At 32.4% G+C, this 17,440-nt stretch overlaps 2 protein-coding genes across 2 annotated transcripts; both read right to left on the reverse strand.

The window, feature by feature from the left end:
• Positions 1 to 171: 171 nt before the first annotated feature.
• LOC127073261 (uncharacterized) lies at positions 172 to 3,014 on the reverse strand. Its single transcript, XM_051014406.1, has 8 exons — positions 2,802 to 3,014; positions 2,605 to 2,735; positions 2,391 to 2,468; positions 1,450 to 1,494; positions 1,309 to 1,353; positions 1,109 to 1,160; positions 727 to 823; positions 172 to 557 (listed from the first exon to the last, which is right to left on the reverse strand). Exons 1-8 carry the CDS (start codon positions 2,902 to 2,904, stop codon positions 392 to 394), a joined length of 717 nt encoding a protein of 238 aa, XP_050870363.1. The 5' UTR covers positions 2,905 to 3,014; the 3' UTR covers positions 172 to 391.
• A 12,163-nt stretch (positions 3,015 to 15,177) lies between these two features.
• LOC127073263 (probable protein phosphatase 2C 34) lies at positions 15,178 to 17,009 on the reverse strand. Its single transcript, XM_051014408.1, has 5 exons — positions 16,576 to 17,009; positions 16,171 to 16,479; positions 15,890 to 16,007; positions 15,563 to 15,786; positions 15,178 to 15,486 (listed from the first exon to the last, which is right to left on the reverse strand). The coding sequence occupies exons 1-5, from the start codon at positions 16,816 to 16,818 to the stop codon at positions 15,274 to 15,276; spliced, it is 1,107 nt and encodes a 368-aa protein (XP_050870365.1). The 5' UTR covers positions 16,819 to 17,009; the 3' UTR covers positions 15,178 to 15,273.
• Positions 17,010 to 17,440: the final 431 nt, after the last annotated feature.

A 17,440-nucleotide genomic window follows, 5' to 3' on the forward strand; every position in this document is an offset into this window, starting at 1 on the left:
TTATGAGCAAGCAAGCTGCCGGGACTTCTACATGGCCAAACTACTTATATTTTGGCTTCATCCAGCCAAGCATTACTATGACGAAACTTTAAATGGTGATCCTGTCTCGAATTTCTCAGTCACACTGGTGCCAGCAGCTTCTGAGTGAGATTTTTTTTATTTAGATACATCAACATCAATAGGAGTACTGAATTATTACAACCAATTATGAAAGTTCGCAATTTTTGTATCCATACACATCAATATTGGACATGTTTTTAATGTGATCCTTGAAAAGAATGCAATCATCTATTTTTCACATATTGAAAGTACAGGAGGATAATCAAATTCATAAATGGAAAGGCCAATAAGTCAGAGCTTTGGCGACAAGTGTGTCGACTATTGGATCTGATCAACCGCCGTAACGTGCTTTTAATGATTCAGGAGGCTCTTCTTCCATGATGCCTGTGGCCGTTTTCTCAAAGTACTGGCGTATTGTTGTTTTTCGATCAGCAATGAAGGTATGGTCCAAGAAGTTATTGTATACTTCATCGCCAAGGCTTTTTGCAGCCAGAACACTGCAATAATTCATTACCATAAATTAATTTTACAAAATACTAGTTCAGATTATGTTAGTTCTAATAAGCTTAATAGCTTATGCATTGAAATCATTTATCATGCAAAAGATTGATGGAAAAATAACTCATAAAATTAGTATTATTAATTGAAATTTAGAAGACTACTGACCAGTGTCGAAGATAGACACGGCATGGTAATACATCATCCCGCCAAATTTTATGTATATTATACTCTCCATATTGTTGAAAGTATATTTCCCTTCCTTCTGCAAAAAGAAGGAAAAAAAACTTAGAGGACACAGCTGTAAGGTACTGTTATAGTTTATAATCTGTTATGACAAGTGATTGGGAAATGCAATGAATGTTCATATAAGTATGCTTGCAAATTTGTGTGCTTATATTTTTTAACTTGTTCAATTTGTAAGCAGAAAATGATAGGAAGCAGTAGTTCTGAAAGTGAAGATGCATCTTTTTTTTACTGTTTCATAAAGTAAATTGCTGGTTCATAGAAATAAAGATCACATAAACTAGTAACTTAGTTGGAAAATTACCAAAGCACTTATATTTAAAGAACTCCTCATCCGTGTAAGATGCACAAAGGACCTGCATTGAAGACACCACAATACCATCATCAAATGAATAAAATCATCATATCTTGCAATCAACTCAAGCTAGCAGAAAAAGCTCTTTACTTAAGCTGTTATGAATAGGAAATAGCTAAAAGTAGAAGATTTGAATTAACATAACATACTGCTGGATTGGTAAAGGGCTTCCCATCTAGTGATTCAGGAAAAACCTACAATACACAATATTAAAGTTGGAACTGTTGCAGATATGTGTAGGATTAGATTTCATATTTTTGCTCATAAAGAGAAAAATAGAGAAAACTCACAGGTAAAGACCTATATTCACGCTCTCTTTGAATAAATGCTGGAATCTGTCTTCATAATTAATTTGATATATACATAAATGTTGATTAGTGAAAACAGTCATTATTCTTATAAACAAATGTGATTATATCTAATCATATTTCACCACAAAAATGAATCCACTGCCGTCACCGAATTCATGCATTCATGCAATTAAATCATTAATGACCGTTCGATCAAGATCGGATGGTTTTATAAAATATATATTTTAATTTTTAATTTGAAATATCAAGCTTAAATCTAAACAGTTTGATCTTGATCTGACAGTCTTTAATACTCCAAATACGTTGTTTCCTCTGAAGCACGTGTACTCCATTTTAGGCAAAGTACCCGTACCGGGTACTGGTACGCGTAAGGTATTCGTATGGTACGTAGTATTTTTTTTTTTTAAATTGGTACTCCAACGGGTACATATTGGATATGCAAACTCATTTTTTTTCTTCTATTGGTATAGTTTCATGCTTCTTTTAATGGACTTTTCAAGTGCTGATGTAGAATTTGGCCTATTTGATTCATTGCAAGATCAGTGGATCTTGAAACCAAAGAAATGATGGATAATTTATGGATCTTCAATCCATAAATTTCAATCCACTGCATTGAAACTACTTGCACAACCAAATTCTTCATCTTCTGTTGAGAGAAATCGGAGCACATACGGATTTCTCCTCGCGTACCCGTACCTTGTTTTTTCTAAAAATGTTGTATTCCGTACCAGTACCGGATACCGGATCCGCCCGTATCTTTGCAACACAGGTTGTTTCTCGACTGCACGGAAACTCAGTCCACATAGATAATTGTAAAGATATTTCATAAACAAATTTGCATAACTATGAAATATGATTGGATTGGAGGCATTATGCATATGCAAAACAAATTTTACAACAAAAGTTAGAAAAGAAATCACCTCAGTTTTGTTAATATCAAAAACAGTAATTATAATTGTTTCATCTTGACAAGGCTCAGCAGAGAGGCCAGCAATTTCCTGCATAGAAAACAAAGTCGAGCAAACGTTCAGCCAGTTACAATTTACAACAACGCATTTCAAACTTCATTTCTGGACTTATCTTTTGCGAAATCTTTCAATTCCATTGATGATTAAAAGAGGCCTGAGGCCTGACCTGAGTTGTAAGGTTGGCGATGCCATGAGTGAAGAAGACAGGTGCTACTACGGAGAAGAGACGGCGGAATCCGGTTAATCTGGCGGTTCGGAAGTTAGTTAGATTTGGAAAAGTTGACCTGGCACTTTTCTCTGTAAAATGTTAGGTTAAGAGTTGGAATGAGTGAAAAGAATGAAATAGGAGGTTAGGTTAGTTACCGGAGAGGAGGGAACCGTAACCGCAAATAGAGATGTAACCGTCAACGTCACCGGGAAGAGACGCCAACGCCGAGGCTTCGTCGAGATCAGGGTAGACGGTCATTTCAACAAAGCACGTGTGCTCTGCTGCTCTCTTATGGAATAGTTTGTGCAAACAAGTAACGCAGTTTGATTCTTTTTGTGTACTGTATTTGAAAATTAAGATTCTGGGCCCTACCAACTCATCATCTACGTACCGTTTTTTATTAACCACATTAATAGATAAGATGAACTAATAGAGGTGTAAAGCTTAACCATTCAAACTAAGAGTCTATTTGGTGGCCTAAATTTTTTTTTTTTTAACTTTTAGCTTTTTAACTTTTTTTTTTAAAGTTATTTAAAGTAATTTTTGAGTTTGTAATTTTTAATTTGTGATTTTTTATTTATTTATATTTTTATTATTTTAACAAAAAATTATTTTTATCCTTCAATATACTATATATATATATATATATATATATATATATATATATATATATATATATATATATATATATATATATATATATATATATATATAATGCAATGTTTAATGAATTAAATAATATCTAAATTATATAATAAATTTTAAAATAATGTCGATAATTCTTAAGTTAGTGAAACGTTATGGGAGAATCAATGAAATCATAAATTAAAAAAAATTCAGGATATTATTGCAGTTTTATTGTAGAATATTAACCAATAAATTTGTTCTTTATTATTTTGAATTAATCTAACTAAATTCAAAATTACAATGTTATTAATTTGTGTATCTCGTTAAATTTCATAATAAAATTTGTATATAAATTTAATATATTTGGATGATATCTTAAATTTTTCATATATATTAAAACTATGTTTATGTTTTTATTAATACATTTAATTTATCAAATAAAAATTAAATTAATTTAATAATATAATATAATAAGATAATGAACCACCAATTTTTAATTAAGAATATCCTTTTATATCATTTTGTATCTATAACTATCAATCATCAACTATAAATTATCAACCATCAGCTATAAGTTATCAACCACCAACTACCCGCTATTAGTCATCAGCTATCATCTATGCCCTAGTTTTATCAAATAGAGCTTAAACCAGACTTTTTTTAAATACAAAAAGTTATATTTTTTTATATATCTATTTAATTAAAAAAGACATATTGTAGTTCATAAAAATAACATTTTAAATCTATGTGATAGGTCTATTTAAAATAAATATGAATAATTTTATTATTATTAATGTATTGTATATTATATTTTAAATTAAAATATAAAAGAATTAGTTATTTTGAAAATTTTGTGAAAATAATTTTAGAAACACTTTATGAACAGGGTCAGCCCAATCATATCGGAGACCCCGTTCTAATTTCAAAAATGGACCCAAATTTAAAAAAAAATACAATTATAATAATTAAAAATATATATCAAAAATACAATTATGTATTAATTAAAAATAAATTTAATTATAATTATTTTGAATTTTGATCAATATTGATTTTTATATGTATTGAGTTTTTATCATAATATTTTTTTCAATTATTGAGTTTTTTTAATAACATTTTATTTATTTTTATTAATATTTATGGAAAAAAATTGAAAAATAAAAATTTGGAACCCTCTAAAACTTGGGGCCTTGTGCTGCAGCACATGCTGCACTTGCACGGGGCCGGCCCTATTTATGAACAATGTTATAAGTTATTTTTATAAGTTTTTATAAATTAATGGTTTTGTAAAACTTATTCTACTAGGTTAGCTTAGGTAAGTAAATATAAAAAAAAAAATACTTTTATATTATTGATCGCTTAGTTTCTTAGTCTATATAAATATTAATAAAATTGTTAATTTACCTATGTTCAAATAAAATAGACGGTTAAATAAACTAACAAAACAATCAGTCATTTGGAAAGATCAGACTTAGCCTTAAAGATAAATTTATGATAAATTATAGGTCAAACTTAAAATTGATATTTTTAGAAGGTCGGATTTAGGCTTGACAAGCCTAGTCTGATCCAACTTTTTTCCACCTCTCTCTCATACTACCATATAAAAAAAATTTGGTTAAATATTATTTTATCTTATATTCAGGGTTCATTTTGTTCCATCAAATTAAAAATATATATATATTATTTGAGTCTTTTAACTTTTCAATACTTATCATATTAGTCATTTCCGTCAAAATGAAAATAATGACGTCAATATTTGGTGATGTGGCAAATGATGTATAACATTACATTTTTGTGATCGATTAAATGTCGATAAAATCGATCACTAAAAAAAGTTTTCTGAAATTTTAATATATTCTTACAATGAGCTATCCATTTGGAATAGAAAAAATTGTCAGAAAATGAATGAATTTTTTACTCAAATACCCCACATTAAAAAAAAATCCCAAAATAATTCACTTTTCAAATTATTTTCCAAACTACATCAGTTTCAAAATAAAAAGTTAAGGCATAGGTGTCGGATCAATTGGCGTCTACCCTTAACTTTAAAGAGGGGACACCAATTGAATTAGATACAACATATGATGCTGCCAATCCAATTGGCGCCCATGTGTATAAAGTGAGAGGAGGCGCTAATTGGTCTGGTGCCTTCGTGTATTGTGTAATTTTTTTTTGTATAAATAGGTGTGTTAGGTGATTCAACTTTCCACATCTCTTTCCATTATATTGCAAACATGTTTTGTTTTCGTCGTCGCTATGGAAAAGTGATTTATTCGAGAGACAGGCCTCCGATGGAGATGATGTTTTGGAACATCTGATGTTTCGAGCAACTAAATAGAGAGAGTTGGTTCGTTGGTTATATGGAAACATACATGAAGGGGGGATTAGAAGTATTGAGACTCGATGACGTACGTGGTTAGGTGCATGTAAAAAATGATAAGGATGTTAGGGAAATGATGTTTGGACCAGATGACATCAGTTTGATTGTTGTAATCAGTAGAAATGTTGTTTTTAAATGTCGTGGTTAAGTATATTCATTTGTTTTTATATTTGTTGTTTGTGTTGTTTATTTAGACCTGTTTGGTTTTAAGTGTGTTTAAGTTGGAGTGATGTTTGTTGTTAATCTTGTTGTAACAAAAAGTTATTAATATATCAAAATCAAAGGCTACAAAAATTGAAAGGAGGTACTAAATTATGATGCAAATGTTGTTCCTAGATTGAGACATTTTTTCTTTTTGTGTCTGGGTTGACGACATATACTACATAATCTTATCATTTTATTAGCCGTATCCATTTCTATTCTAATATGCGTGTTGTTTGGCCGTCCTTTTTTCTTTCTTCACATTTCATCATTGTGCCAAACTACGTCCCCTTCATATGGAGACCAGTATTCCTCCATTGCTATCACTGAGAAGCTTTCGTTATAGACATTCATGACGGTAATGGCTTTGTAAACATCGGATAGATGGTTGTAAGCATCCTAGCGAGTATGTGTGCATGTCGCAATGACATGGGAGCAAGGAATACGGAAGGCCCAGAACTTTCCACAGTTTCACAAACTTCTGTTTAGTCTGACAACATAGGATAAATTTGGCCTCCCCTCATTATGGTTCATTGTTTCTTGTACACTTAAATTTTGCCTATGATGGTCAAAAATTGTAACCGCGTGTGTGCTAGCTTTGATAGTTTCCTCTTTCATCACTTTCATACAACATGCACTGAATAATTGACTTGACATTAACACTGCACTCCATCTTTCGCCTCAGGTTGCGAAGGTAGATGCCAACCTAAAATAGGTTGTTCTGACCAATGCGGTTATTGGTAGATTTCTAATGTCTTTGAATACTCTGTTCATGCATTCCACAGGGTTTGTTGTCATGTGGCCCCATCGACAACCTCTGTCAAATTCCTTTGTCCACTTCTCTAATGGTATGTTATCCATTCACCTTCCTGCATCTGCATTAGACAATCTAATTTCGTCATGGTAATGTTGAAATGACGGCTGAGTTAGAGCATACCCTGCATTCACCACTTTTTTTGCGAAGGTTCTTGTCTTTGATTGCACGCATGTAAGCAAAATCATGTATTGGTCGGTTGATACTAAATTTATTCTTGTATTATGTGAAAGATGGCATCCCGAGACACACACATTCTGGTTTCCAACTGGTGAATGTACCGTGACGTTAGAAGATGTCTACATGTTATTGGGATTGCCTATTGAGGGTAAGACGGTGAATGGTAAAACCAACTATGCAAAATTCAGTTTGCATGGACCTCTTGGATGTTGACTTGTTAGATGATAACTCGAGAGGTCAAGGTATACTCCTTTCACGCCTTAAGGCATATTACAACAGCTTACAGTTAGATGAAAATTCTACTGAAGACGCTCGAATAATAAAAATTAGGTGTTATATTATGCTTTTAATTGGTTTACTTTTATTTTCTGAAGGTAGTGGTTCTAGTATGCATGTTATGTATTTACCTTTATTAAGACATGTAGATAGAATAAGAAGTTATAGTTGGGGGTCCGCTTGTTTGTCTTATCTTTATAGCTCTTTGTGTAAAAATGCACACAAAGACACATCTACATTTTCTGGATATGCAGTTTTACTCAAAGCATGGGGTTGGTCCAGACTACCGTCCCTAGCGTCTGTCAACCACAACTCGTTCACATTCCCGTACGCACAAAAGTAAGTTCTTAACAATGGACTATATTTACTTACTTTACCGATTATCATCTCTAAATAATATATTTACTTTTATGGTGTGGATGGTCGGCATGTGATATGAGTTACAACAAATGATCTAACACTATATTACCCAATATCGCAATCTCTTGGATCACCTTTAACCAACAAATGTATTTCCATTAACCTAATTAATTCGTAATAATTTGTTAATTTCTTATGACAAATTTATAGTCTAATATATGTTCATATTTCAGTTCATTTGGCGTCAATATCTAAACTTGGATCATGACCATAAAATCAACGAACAAGACGCAACTGTTTGAACAAGATGACCAAAAGTCACTGCTACATTGACTAGAAATTTGACCACAATGTTATACCAAATTTACCACCCTTATTACGTATCTCAAATACCAAACCCTTCAACAATAGAAACCCAAAAAAAAATCACCGACTGAGGTTCAATTGAGAGAAAAAAACTTATGCTATTTTTGTGAAGAGAAATTTTCACCTTCACACAAATGTCCCATCAGACATGTTATGTTGTTACAACTTGATGAAGAAGAGGAACACAATCAACATGACAATCATGACGCATTTGAGGAGAATGATGAAACATAAAATGGACACACGATGTTGTTTGTATTGGGACCACAACAACTATAAAAAAAAGTAGAATTGTTAGATGAGTTTTTGATTAACACGTGTGTTGAATTTGAACCACTTGCTATGTTTATTGATTTAATCAAAGTGGACTTGTTGTTGGTAAGGTTGATGAGTCAACCCTAATTGAACTTCATACAAGAGCGCCCGTTAAGTATACTATAGTTACACTCTCTAGATCATCCCATCTATTATATTTAACTTTCTCTTAAAATATTTTATCTGTAAAAAAATTATTATCGTTTAAATTTAAAATACAATAATATTATTATAAAATCTAGTATTTAAATTAAATTAATTTATTAATGTGTTAAAAATAGTATACAAGATAATAACTAAATAATATAAGTAAAAGATAATAATTACTGTTATATTAAAAAATGAGAATAATATTTATTTTGAAATAAAATTTTATTTGTTAAAATAAACAAATAGTAACAGTCGTAAGGAGTAGAAACTTAAGACAAGGTAATTGAAATTTTTTAAAAACTTAAAATTTTAAGTAATCTAAATGATTTAATTAAAATTAATTTATTTTAAATTATTGTTTTTAAATAAAATATTAAAATTATTTTATTGAACAGATGCAATGAAAATCTCAAAGCTACGTAGTTATTGGTAGAAAATGAGTGTTGGTTAATTGATTTTATTGAACAGATGTTTAGGTCGCATTCTAGTGGTTAAACATTGTTTGTATGCTCACGCATGAGAGACTTAGGCGTTTGTTTGTATCGCGATAGAAAGGATCTTGCTTAATCGTGTTCTAGCGATTAAACTTTGCTTGTGTGTTTGCGCATAGAAGGTTTACGCGTTTGTTTGTATCAAGGTAGAATGGATAAAACATTGTTCCTTTGTGAAAAGGTTTTTGATCGCGCAGGGTGAGAAAAGATAAATTTGATTGATTGAGATTGTTTTTGAATGGTTGACGAGTACTCGAGTGGTATGCTAATTACATCCATCACACAAATATTCGAGGTTACGAGGTACATGTACGTCCAACCCAACCTTTTTCCACCGAGTAATTTATGAAACTTGTGTGGCGAATTAAGTCATGTCTCTTTAACGGATGACAAGTATTCGTGCGGGAAGCTATTTACGACCATCACACAATTACTTGGAATTACGAGGGACAAGTACGTCCAACCTATCCTTTTTCATCCACGAAAGAATAAACTCGATTCGGTTATTTAATGTGTTTTGAGGTAGATGACGACTATTCGAACGGTAGGTTAATTACGACCATGACACGAATATTCGAGGTTACGAAGGACATGTACTTCCAACCCAACATTTTTCAACCGGTTGTTTATTGCGAAAGAAGAGTTTCAATGTGAAAGTGATTTTGATTCGGTTTGGAAATGGTTTGCAAAAGTGGTTTTGAATTGATGGTTGAAAAATGATGAAAGGCCCGAGTTGAAACACAAGGCATGACTTTACGCCACACATCATACGAAATGAAATATCGCATACACAGCAAAATGATAGGGAATCAATGTGCATATCATGAACAATACATGTTAATCACAAAAGAATCAAAAAGTAAATGTGCGTGTATAAATAAAATGTAATGCGAGGATGCGAATTGAGTTCACGTAACGCAAGGGCGTGCAATACAAAAGTGTGAATGCAAAATTCAAATCTGATATAAATGCAATAAAATGGAAACGTTCCATGCTACCACGGATCGAACAAGTTGCTAATGTGAAGTGCGATCATCGTAAATAAATTCAACTTAAGAAATCGAATCATAACGAAAGCAACGTATGAAACACAAAGTAGGGGAAAAAGCAAACGCGGATTGACACTATGCTGAATTACCAAAAGAGTGTGCAAATATGAGTTAAACATGACAATAACAGAATTGAAATGTCACGCGTAAACAAAAGAAAACCAGTCAATAACTTGCTAATGCAAACACGCTCATCGCAATCGAAATAAAATTCACTTGACGCAATGCTGATAAACGAAAAACAACAACATGTATATTGAATATTTACATCATTATATCGAATGAAAATCCAGCAACATGCTACAACATTAAAAATCACATCGAAAGTGTATGGATTTGATCCGGTTTAAACGTAACGCGAATAACAAACAACAACTCATACAAATCGAGAATATTTACAATATTACAAATTTATTTACATGAACCAAATACATTCAGTATAGGTGCAGCGACAACAAACACAATCAAATCAAAATCTTACATACATAATCAAAACAACAAACAACACAATATGAAGGAAAAATCGATTTAAATCATCGATGCAACTGTTTCGTGTTGGTTGTTGTGTAACTGGAAACTGAAGGAGGAGCTTCGTCGGTTGATGAAGTGAGCTTGGAGGTTTGTGGATGCAGTAGTGTGGTAGAAATGGAGGGTGGATTGGTCGTTAACGTTTCATGTTTCAATGGTTGCATTTGATGTGCAGCGAGTTGTGTTTGATGTGCAATGAGTGGTTGAAGGATGAATGGAGTTATGAAGTTATTGTATGGTTATGAAGTTAGAGTGAAGAGGAGTGAGGGAGATATGTGAACTGCATTTTTATTTTTGGAGTGAGAGAAGGGATGTGACAAAGGTGATGGAAGGAAATGAGGTGGTGATCCCTTCATGAAGTTTATGTGAAGCTTTTAGGGGAAGAAGGAGATAGTGCTCATGAACATGAAGAAATAACTTCCATTTTTTCTCTCTTTTATTTATTTAAGAGAGAGAGAGAGAGAGAGAGAGAGAGAGAGAGAGAGAGAGAGAGAGAGAGAGAGAGAGAGAGAGAGAGAGAGAGAGAGAGAGAGAGAGAGAGAGAGAGAGAGAGAGAGAGAGAGAGAGAGAGAGAGAGAGAGAGAGACGTGGGGATATGTGAGCACGGTTGCTAGCTTGGATTTTTTTTATTGACCAAAGCATGCACTTAACTATTTATAATAAGATAACTAGGGTTTTAAAATTTGATCAATGTCAAAAATGTCATTGGATCCAAAATGTGTGATCAAAATGAGTTTAATTGATAATAAACAAAATCAAATATATTTTTTAATAAAAATAAATAAAATCAAATTGATTGATTATTTATTTTTATTTATTTTTCTTGATACTTTGATAAAAAAAATGAACAAAAATTGAGCGTGAAAATGCGTGAAAAAATGAAATGAACACACTAAAATAATTTATGCGAAATAAAGTTCAGTAAAAATAGTCAGTCATAGATCAAATCTTGTAGTTAAAAATAGTCTGATGAAAAGGCTCAGACTGATAAATGAGCATACCAGGTTAAATTACGCGTAATGTAGATCAATAAAATAGACACTTGCATACCCAAACCTGAAAAATTGTTCATTGATTTTACATGCGGTTAAGAAAACAATTCAACTGATCAGCCTGTAAAATCGAAATTTAATCTAAGCAAAACAAAATAAATTTGGTTGCTTGAAAGTTTAAAATGTCCGGACAAAATTGGGGTATGACTTTCTAACCGGCTTAACAAATTTATGGATAAATATATATATATATATATATATATATATATATATATATATATATATATATATATATATATATATATATATATATATATATATATATATATATATATATATGAAAATCAATCAAATTTTATTCCAGGAAAATCTATTATTGACAATGCAATGACAGCTATTAAAGCAGTTCATCATATGAAGTCTAAAATGAGAGGTAAAGTTGTTAAAGTTGTTCTTAAGCTTGATATTAGAAAAACTTGTGACCAAATTAACTGGGACTATCTCAAGGAGGTTCTATTGAAGATGAGGTTTAATCAAAAATGGATGGGATGGATTATGCTTTTCATGAAAAATGTCGACTACTCTGTGATTGTGAATGCTACTATGGTAGAATCAATTGTTCCGGATCATGGCTTAAGACAAGGTGACCCTTTGTCTCCGTATCTCTTTATTCTTTGTTCTGAAGGACTCCCGACTCTCATTAAGTAAGCTAAAGCTAGAGGGGATATTCATGGCATTAAAATACGTAAGAATGCTCCAATCATATCTCATCTTTTGTTTGTTGATGATTCTGATATAAATGCACCGGATATTTGAAAAATCTAGTATTTCTTCCTACAATTTCCAGAAAACAATGCATTTTTATAGGTTTTTTTAGAAATATTTGATTATCTCTTCATAGAAACTCGTAAACTCCGATATTTGTAGCAAAAGTCCAAAATAAAGTCATGTAAAATTCCACTAAACTAAAAAAAACAGTATTATATGGAAAAGTATGATAATACACAACACTTTTTAAAAAATCGAAAAAAATTTAAACAAGACCGTAACGGTAAGAGTACAATTCCAGGGAGTGTCATGTAAGAGTGAGGGCGGGATGACAAATTCCAGGGAGTGTCATGTAAGAGTGAGGGCGGGATGACAAAATCTCAAACAGTTATCTATTCTAAGTCACTTTAAGCCATTGATGTTCTTTAAAATACCAATAATTTAGATTAGTGTATGCTTAGAAGTCTCATTTACATTTTAAATACTAGTCTCAAAATCATACATACCATTTTAGTTTATAAAAGTTTATATATATATATATATATATATATATATATATATATATATATATATATATATATAAACATCAACAACATTTTGTTGTATCATCATCAACCTTTTGATTTCTATTTACCATTACTATCCTTGACTCTCTCTTCCTAGGGATTTGTGGTTCAGCCCTAGGGGGTTCGACTCCTACTCCCTGATTTACCATCTCCGGTGGCAGTTGGTTTTGTGGAATTTGGTTAATAGTAGGATCTTCTTCGAAGGTTACCCTTTCGTTTTCCCTTATCCCATCCCTTGGAGGGCGTTAATGGGGTTGTGGCACACCCAAGAAGTCAGCCATTCGCGTCATTTGCGTTGTCATCCGCTAATTCAATTGTGTTGTATTTTGAATCAAGGGATTCAATACGGTGGTCAATGTCTGGGTAAGCATTTGGACCATATCATGGTTGCTTTCGTCCATTTGTTGCCTCCATACTGCTGCGGAATTATTGGTAAGGTTAGGCATTTGTGTTTGGTATCATAAACCTAAAGATTGGTTATTTCGACCCACGTTAACCCCAGATCCTAACCCTTGTAATGAGAAGGTTATGTTAACCACTGGTTCTGAGAATGTCGAAGCAGTGTCATGCAAACTTACCATTACTGAAGTTGGCATTCCATAAGCCTGTTCTCGACCACCAAAAGGCATAGAGAAACCAGGGGGTACCAAAGGCCTGTTTGGGACATTCCCAATTAGTGGGGGGGGGGGGGAGGGTGTTAGGAGGTCCCCTTGGCCCAACGTAAGTCAAAATGGGTTTAGTGTGGGCAAGCGAATATGTAGGCATCGAACCTGCCATGGATGGTACCGGTTCAGACACGGGCACTATGGTCGTGTTTGCCCCTGTCGAAGCAGAAGGGGGTGGTACACTACTGTTTGGATTTTGAGAATTTTGGTTACTTGGCGCATTTGAATTCGTCATTCTCATTGGTCTATCTTCGTTGGTTGTGGCTACTTTACCACTTCTTAATAACATACAACGAATTTTTCAAAAGGGAAAAATGATTAAAAGACTAGAATTAGAATAAATGAAAAAAAATCAAATTTTCAAGTATTAGCACTGTCCCACTGGGCGTGCCAATTTGTTTACCGTGAAAATTGATAAACAACCGCTAATCTTCCAAATTACTAGATTTGGTTACTTACAGGATCAATCAGATTGATCCTAGGACATGTGCTAACTGTTTTTAAAGGTGAATTCTAATGAACATAAACACTTCGACAGTGTTCATACCAGCAATGGTTTGTTAAAAGATTTAATGAAAATATACAGTGAAAGAGGGCAAAAGGAATGCTGTAAATCGAAAATAAATGGCAGTAAAGATAAACTTCTGGGTAAAAGTGCAATTTTGGAAATAAAGAACTGATTAAATTACTTCAAGTAAAAAACAATGGTCTAACATCAAACGTACGTTTCTCAATTTACTCTTTCTCTGCACACGGATACTTTGGTAAAATTGACAGTTTTTGTACACACTTGAACACATACACGATCCTAACACTAAGACCTCTTATTTATACTAATAGAAGTAACCGCTTCTAACGGCCTTTCCACCAAATCGAGACAAGTGGCGCTTTGCATGCATGTAACTACCCACTATGGTCCACGTGTATTTTCAACAGTTTGGATAAGAATAAAAACTCTCTCCTTTATTTGAATTTGAATCTCTCGTTGAACCACAACTGGTGACGCCTCTGCCGAAAAAATACCTTAAACTACTTAAAAATATTTCTAAGTCCATGCAACATCTTTACCCTTGTAGCAAGGCATCTTAGACTGGAACTTCAAACACACAGTTTTGTCGAAACATCTTCACAGGAAACTTTATTCTCTTAATTTATATGGGCGCCGAAATTGGGAGCTAACAGATGGATTATGCTTTTCGTGAAAAATGTCGACTACTCCGCGATTGTGAATGGTATTATGGTAGGATCCATTGTTCCGGATCATGGCTTAAGATAAGGTGACCCTTTATCTCCGTATCTCTTTATTCTTTGTTCTAAAGGACTCTCGGCTCTCATTAAGTAAGTTGAAGCTGGAGGGGATATTCATGGCATCAAAATATGTAAAAATGGTTCCAATCATATCTCATCTTTTGTTTGTTGATGATTCTGATATAAATGCACCGGATATTTGAAAAATCTAGTATTTCTTCGTACAATTTGAAATCTAGTATTTCTTCGTACAATGCATTTTTTTAAAATATCATATTACCTCTTCATAGAAACTCGTAAACTCCAATATTTCTAGCAAAAATTGCAAAAGTCCAAGAATAAGGTCATGTAAAATCCCACAAAATTAAAAAACAGATATTATATAAAAAAGTCCGATAATACACAGTATTTTTTTAAAAATTGAAAAAAATTAAAGACGAGCGTAAGGATAAAAATATAATTCCTGGAAGTGTCAGATATGAGTGTGTGGAAAATCTCAAGCCATTGATGTTCTGTGTAATGCTCATAATTTAGGTGAGTGCATGCTTAGGAGTCTCATTTACAATTTAAATACTAGTCTCAAAATTGTACATATCATTTTAGTTTATATAAGTTTATATATAAAAGGGTTCTTCAATCACCCAACATTGTTTCTCAATCTACAAATTTAGTGGCTGGAATTTGCTGAGAGGTGTAAGAGTGATTAAAAAAGAGACAAATTACAGACATATCATCCATGGCAATACCACTTCTCTTTCTTTTCCATTCACGTATTGCATATTTCACAACCCTTTCACCTGCTTTTTCTTTATCTGCCGATGCACAAACAATCTTCACTGCCTCTTCGTTCGATACAACATCCCAAACCTAAACAGATAGTAACAAAATTACTAATTAATTTCTTAAAATCATATACATACACAAAGATTATACACATACATACCCCATCTGTTGCTAAGATGATAAATTGATCCCTAGTGGTAACTTTTCTATGTGTCACTTCTGGCACAGAGATTAAACCATACTCTTTCATACAATAGTCACCAAATGCTCTTGATATTGCTAATCCTGGTGTTTTACCATTTGGCATCCAAACTCTGTACACTCCTGGTTCATCTTTCATGCAAAACACAACCCCTTTTGATTCTTCTATCCTCTCTGCCTCCTCTGAAATCAAGAAAAAAGTAATATTGGTAAAACTTAATTTTCTCGAACATATTACTGTTACAAATTCATGTATGAGTGTGTATAAATTGAAAAAATTTCTCACTTGGTAAATTTGGTTTGAAGTCAGTGGTAAGCTGAAGTGCAAGTAATGTGCCATCTTCTGAAGTGGTTGCTAATACAAGTCTTGAATCTCCCACATTTGCTATAATAAGGTTTTCGCCCTGAAATTATAATGACAAATACTTATAACTGACTCAGTCTCAAACACAGACACTAGATACGAGTTTGTTCAGAAGTATCAGTAGTCTCAGTAACAGACACCAGACACGAGTTTGTTCAGAAGTGTCAGTGCTACAGAGAAAATAACACTAAATATATAATAACCTGTTTGATCATTGTCAAAGCTGTGGTGCCACTTCGAAACGAATCAATTCCAGTATGCTGCTTTAGATCTTGGTCAACCGCAGCAAAAGTCTTTAAATACGATTGTTCCCATAAGTTCAATCCATGAATGTTTTTGTTTTCTTCAACCTTAAAATCTAGGTCAATAGATGTTGCAGCAAGACTTTGTTGCCAATTACATAGCAAAAGAGATGGAACTAATTTCCTCACCCTTTTAGCTACAAAGTGTCCCCAAGGACCATGTCCATCAAAAACTCCACAAAACATCATATCTTGTTGGCAACCAAATTCCTATAATCAACAACAAATTAATCACAGCATTACAATAATAATAATAATAATTAATTTCCTAATGAATCGAACTATGGTTTAATCTTAATTACATACCTCCCAAACAATAAGACGATCTTGGTTGACTCCTTTTTGGCCTCTATGTGTAAAAACAGAAACAAAACTATTGTCTTTGTTGGACTTAACAACTCCAGAAGAACTCAACAACAACTCATTCTTCCTTGCTTCTTTTGCCAATTCTTCCACTTCTTTTCTTGCATCGTCCTTTTGAAGATTCTTGTCTTTCTTGATTGACATAGTTCTTGCCAATCCGTTTACAAAAGATGGGAAATTAACCATGATAACAGATTCTTTTGATGTGCTTTGAGCTTTGGAGTCACCACGGAAATCCTATGGCTTGAGGATTTAAGAAACGAATGCTAAGTAGTAATATGGTACTAAATACTCTTGATAAAAAGTTTGAAAACATTTGTTTATTGTAAATGTATGTTTGTAATGTAGTGGTGTCATTCTCATCTTTTCTTTGGCCACCAATGAATATAAGATAAAGAAGTGGGCATGTTAGTTAGACAATGAAAGGTGATCAAACTTCATAATGACTATTTTGACTTCTCAATTATGGGTTCTAGATAGCACTTTCTGTTTCAAAAGGACTGTTTTTAAGATTTTTGTATATAAATTAAAAAATATAATAATATTATTATATGACATTACATATTTATTAAGTTAATTTTATTAATATATTAGAAGTAGTATATACAGTAATAATTATAGAATATAATTACAAATATACTCATAATTATTACATTAGAAATGAAACAAACTTTATTTGTTAAAATAATAAATATTTTAAAACGGATGAAGTAATTAAATAAATTAATTATAAAATATTATTTTGCTAGTAATAAAATGAATCTGTAAATTTTAACTCAATTAACATAAATAAATAATTTTATGTGTG

Source organism: Lathyrus oleraceus, chromosome 4 (assembly GCF_024323335.1).
Source record: "Lathyrus oleraceus cultivar Zhongwan6 chromosome 4, CAAS_Psat_ZW6_1.0, whole genome shotgun sequence".
In the NCBI taxonomy this organism is placed as follows: Eukaryota; Viridiplantae; Streptophyta; class Magnoliopsida; order Fabales; family Fabaceae; genus Lathyrus; species Lathyrus oleraceus.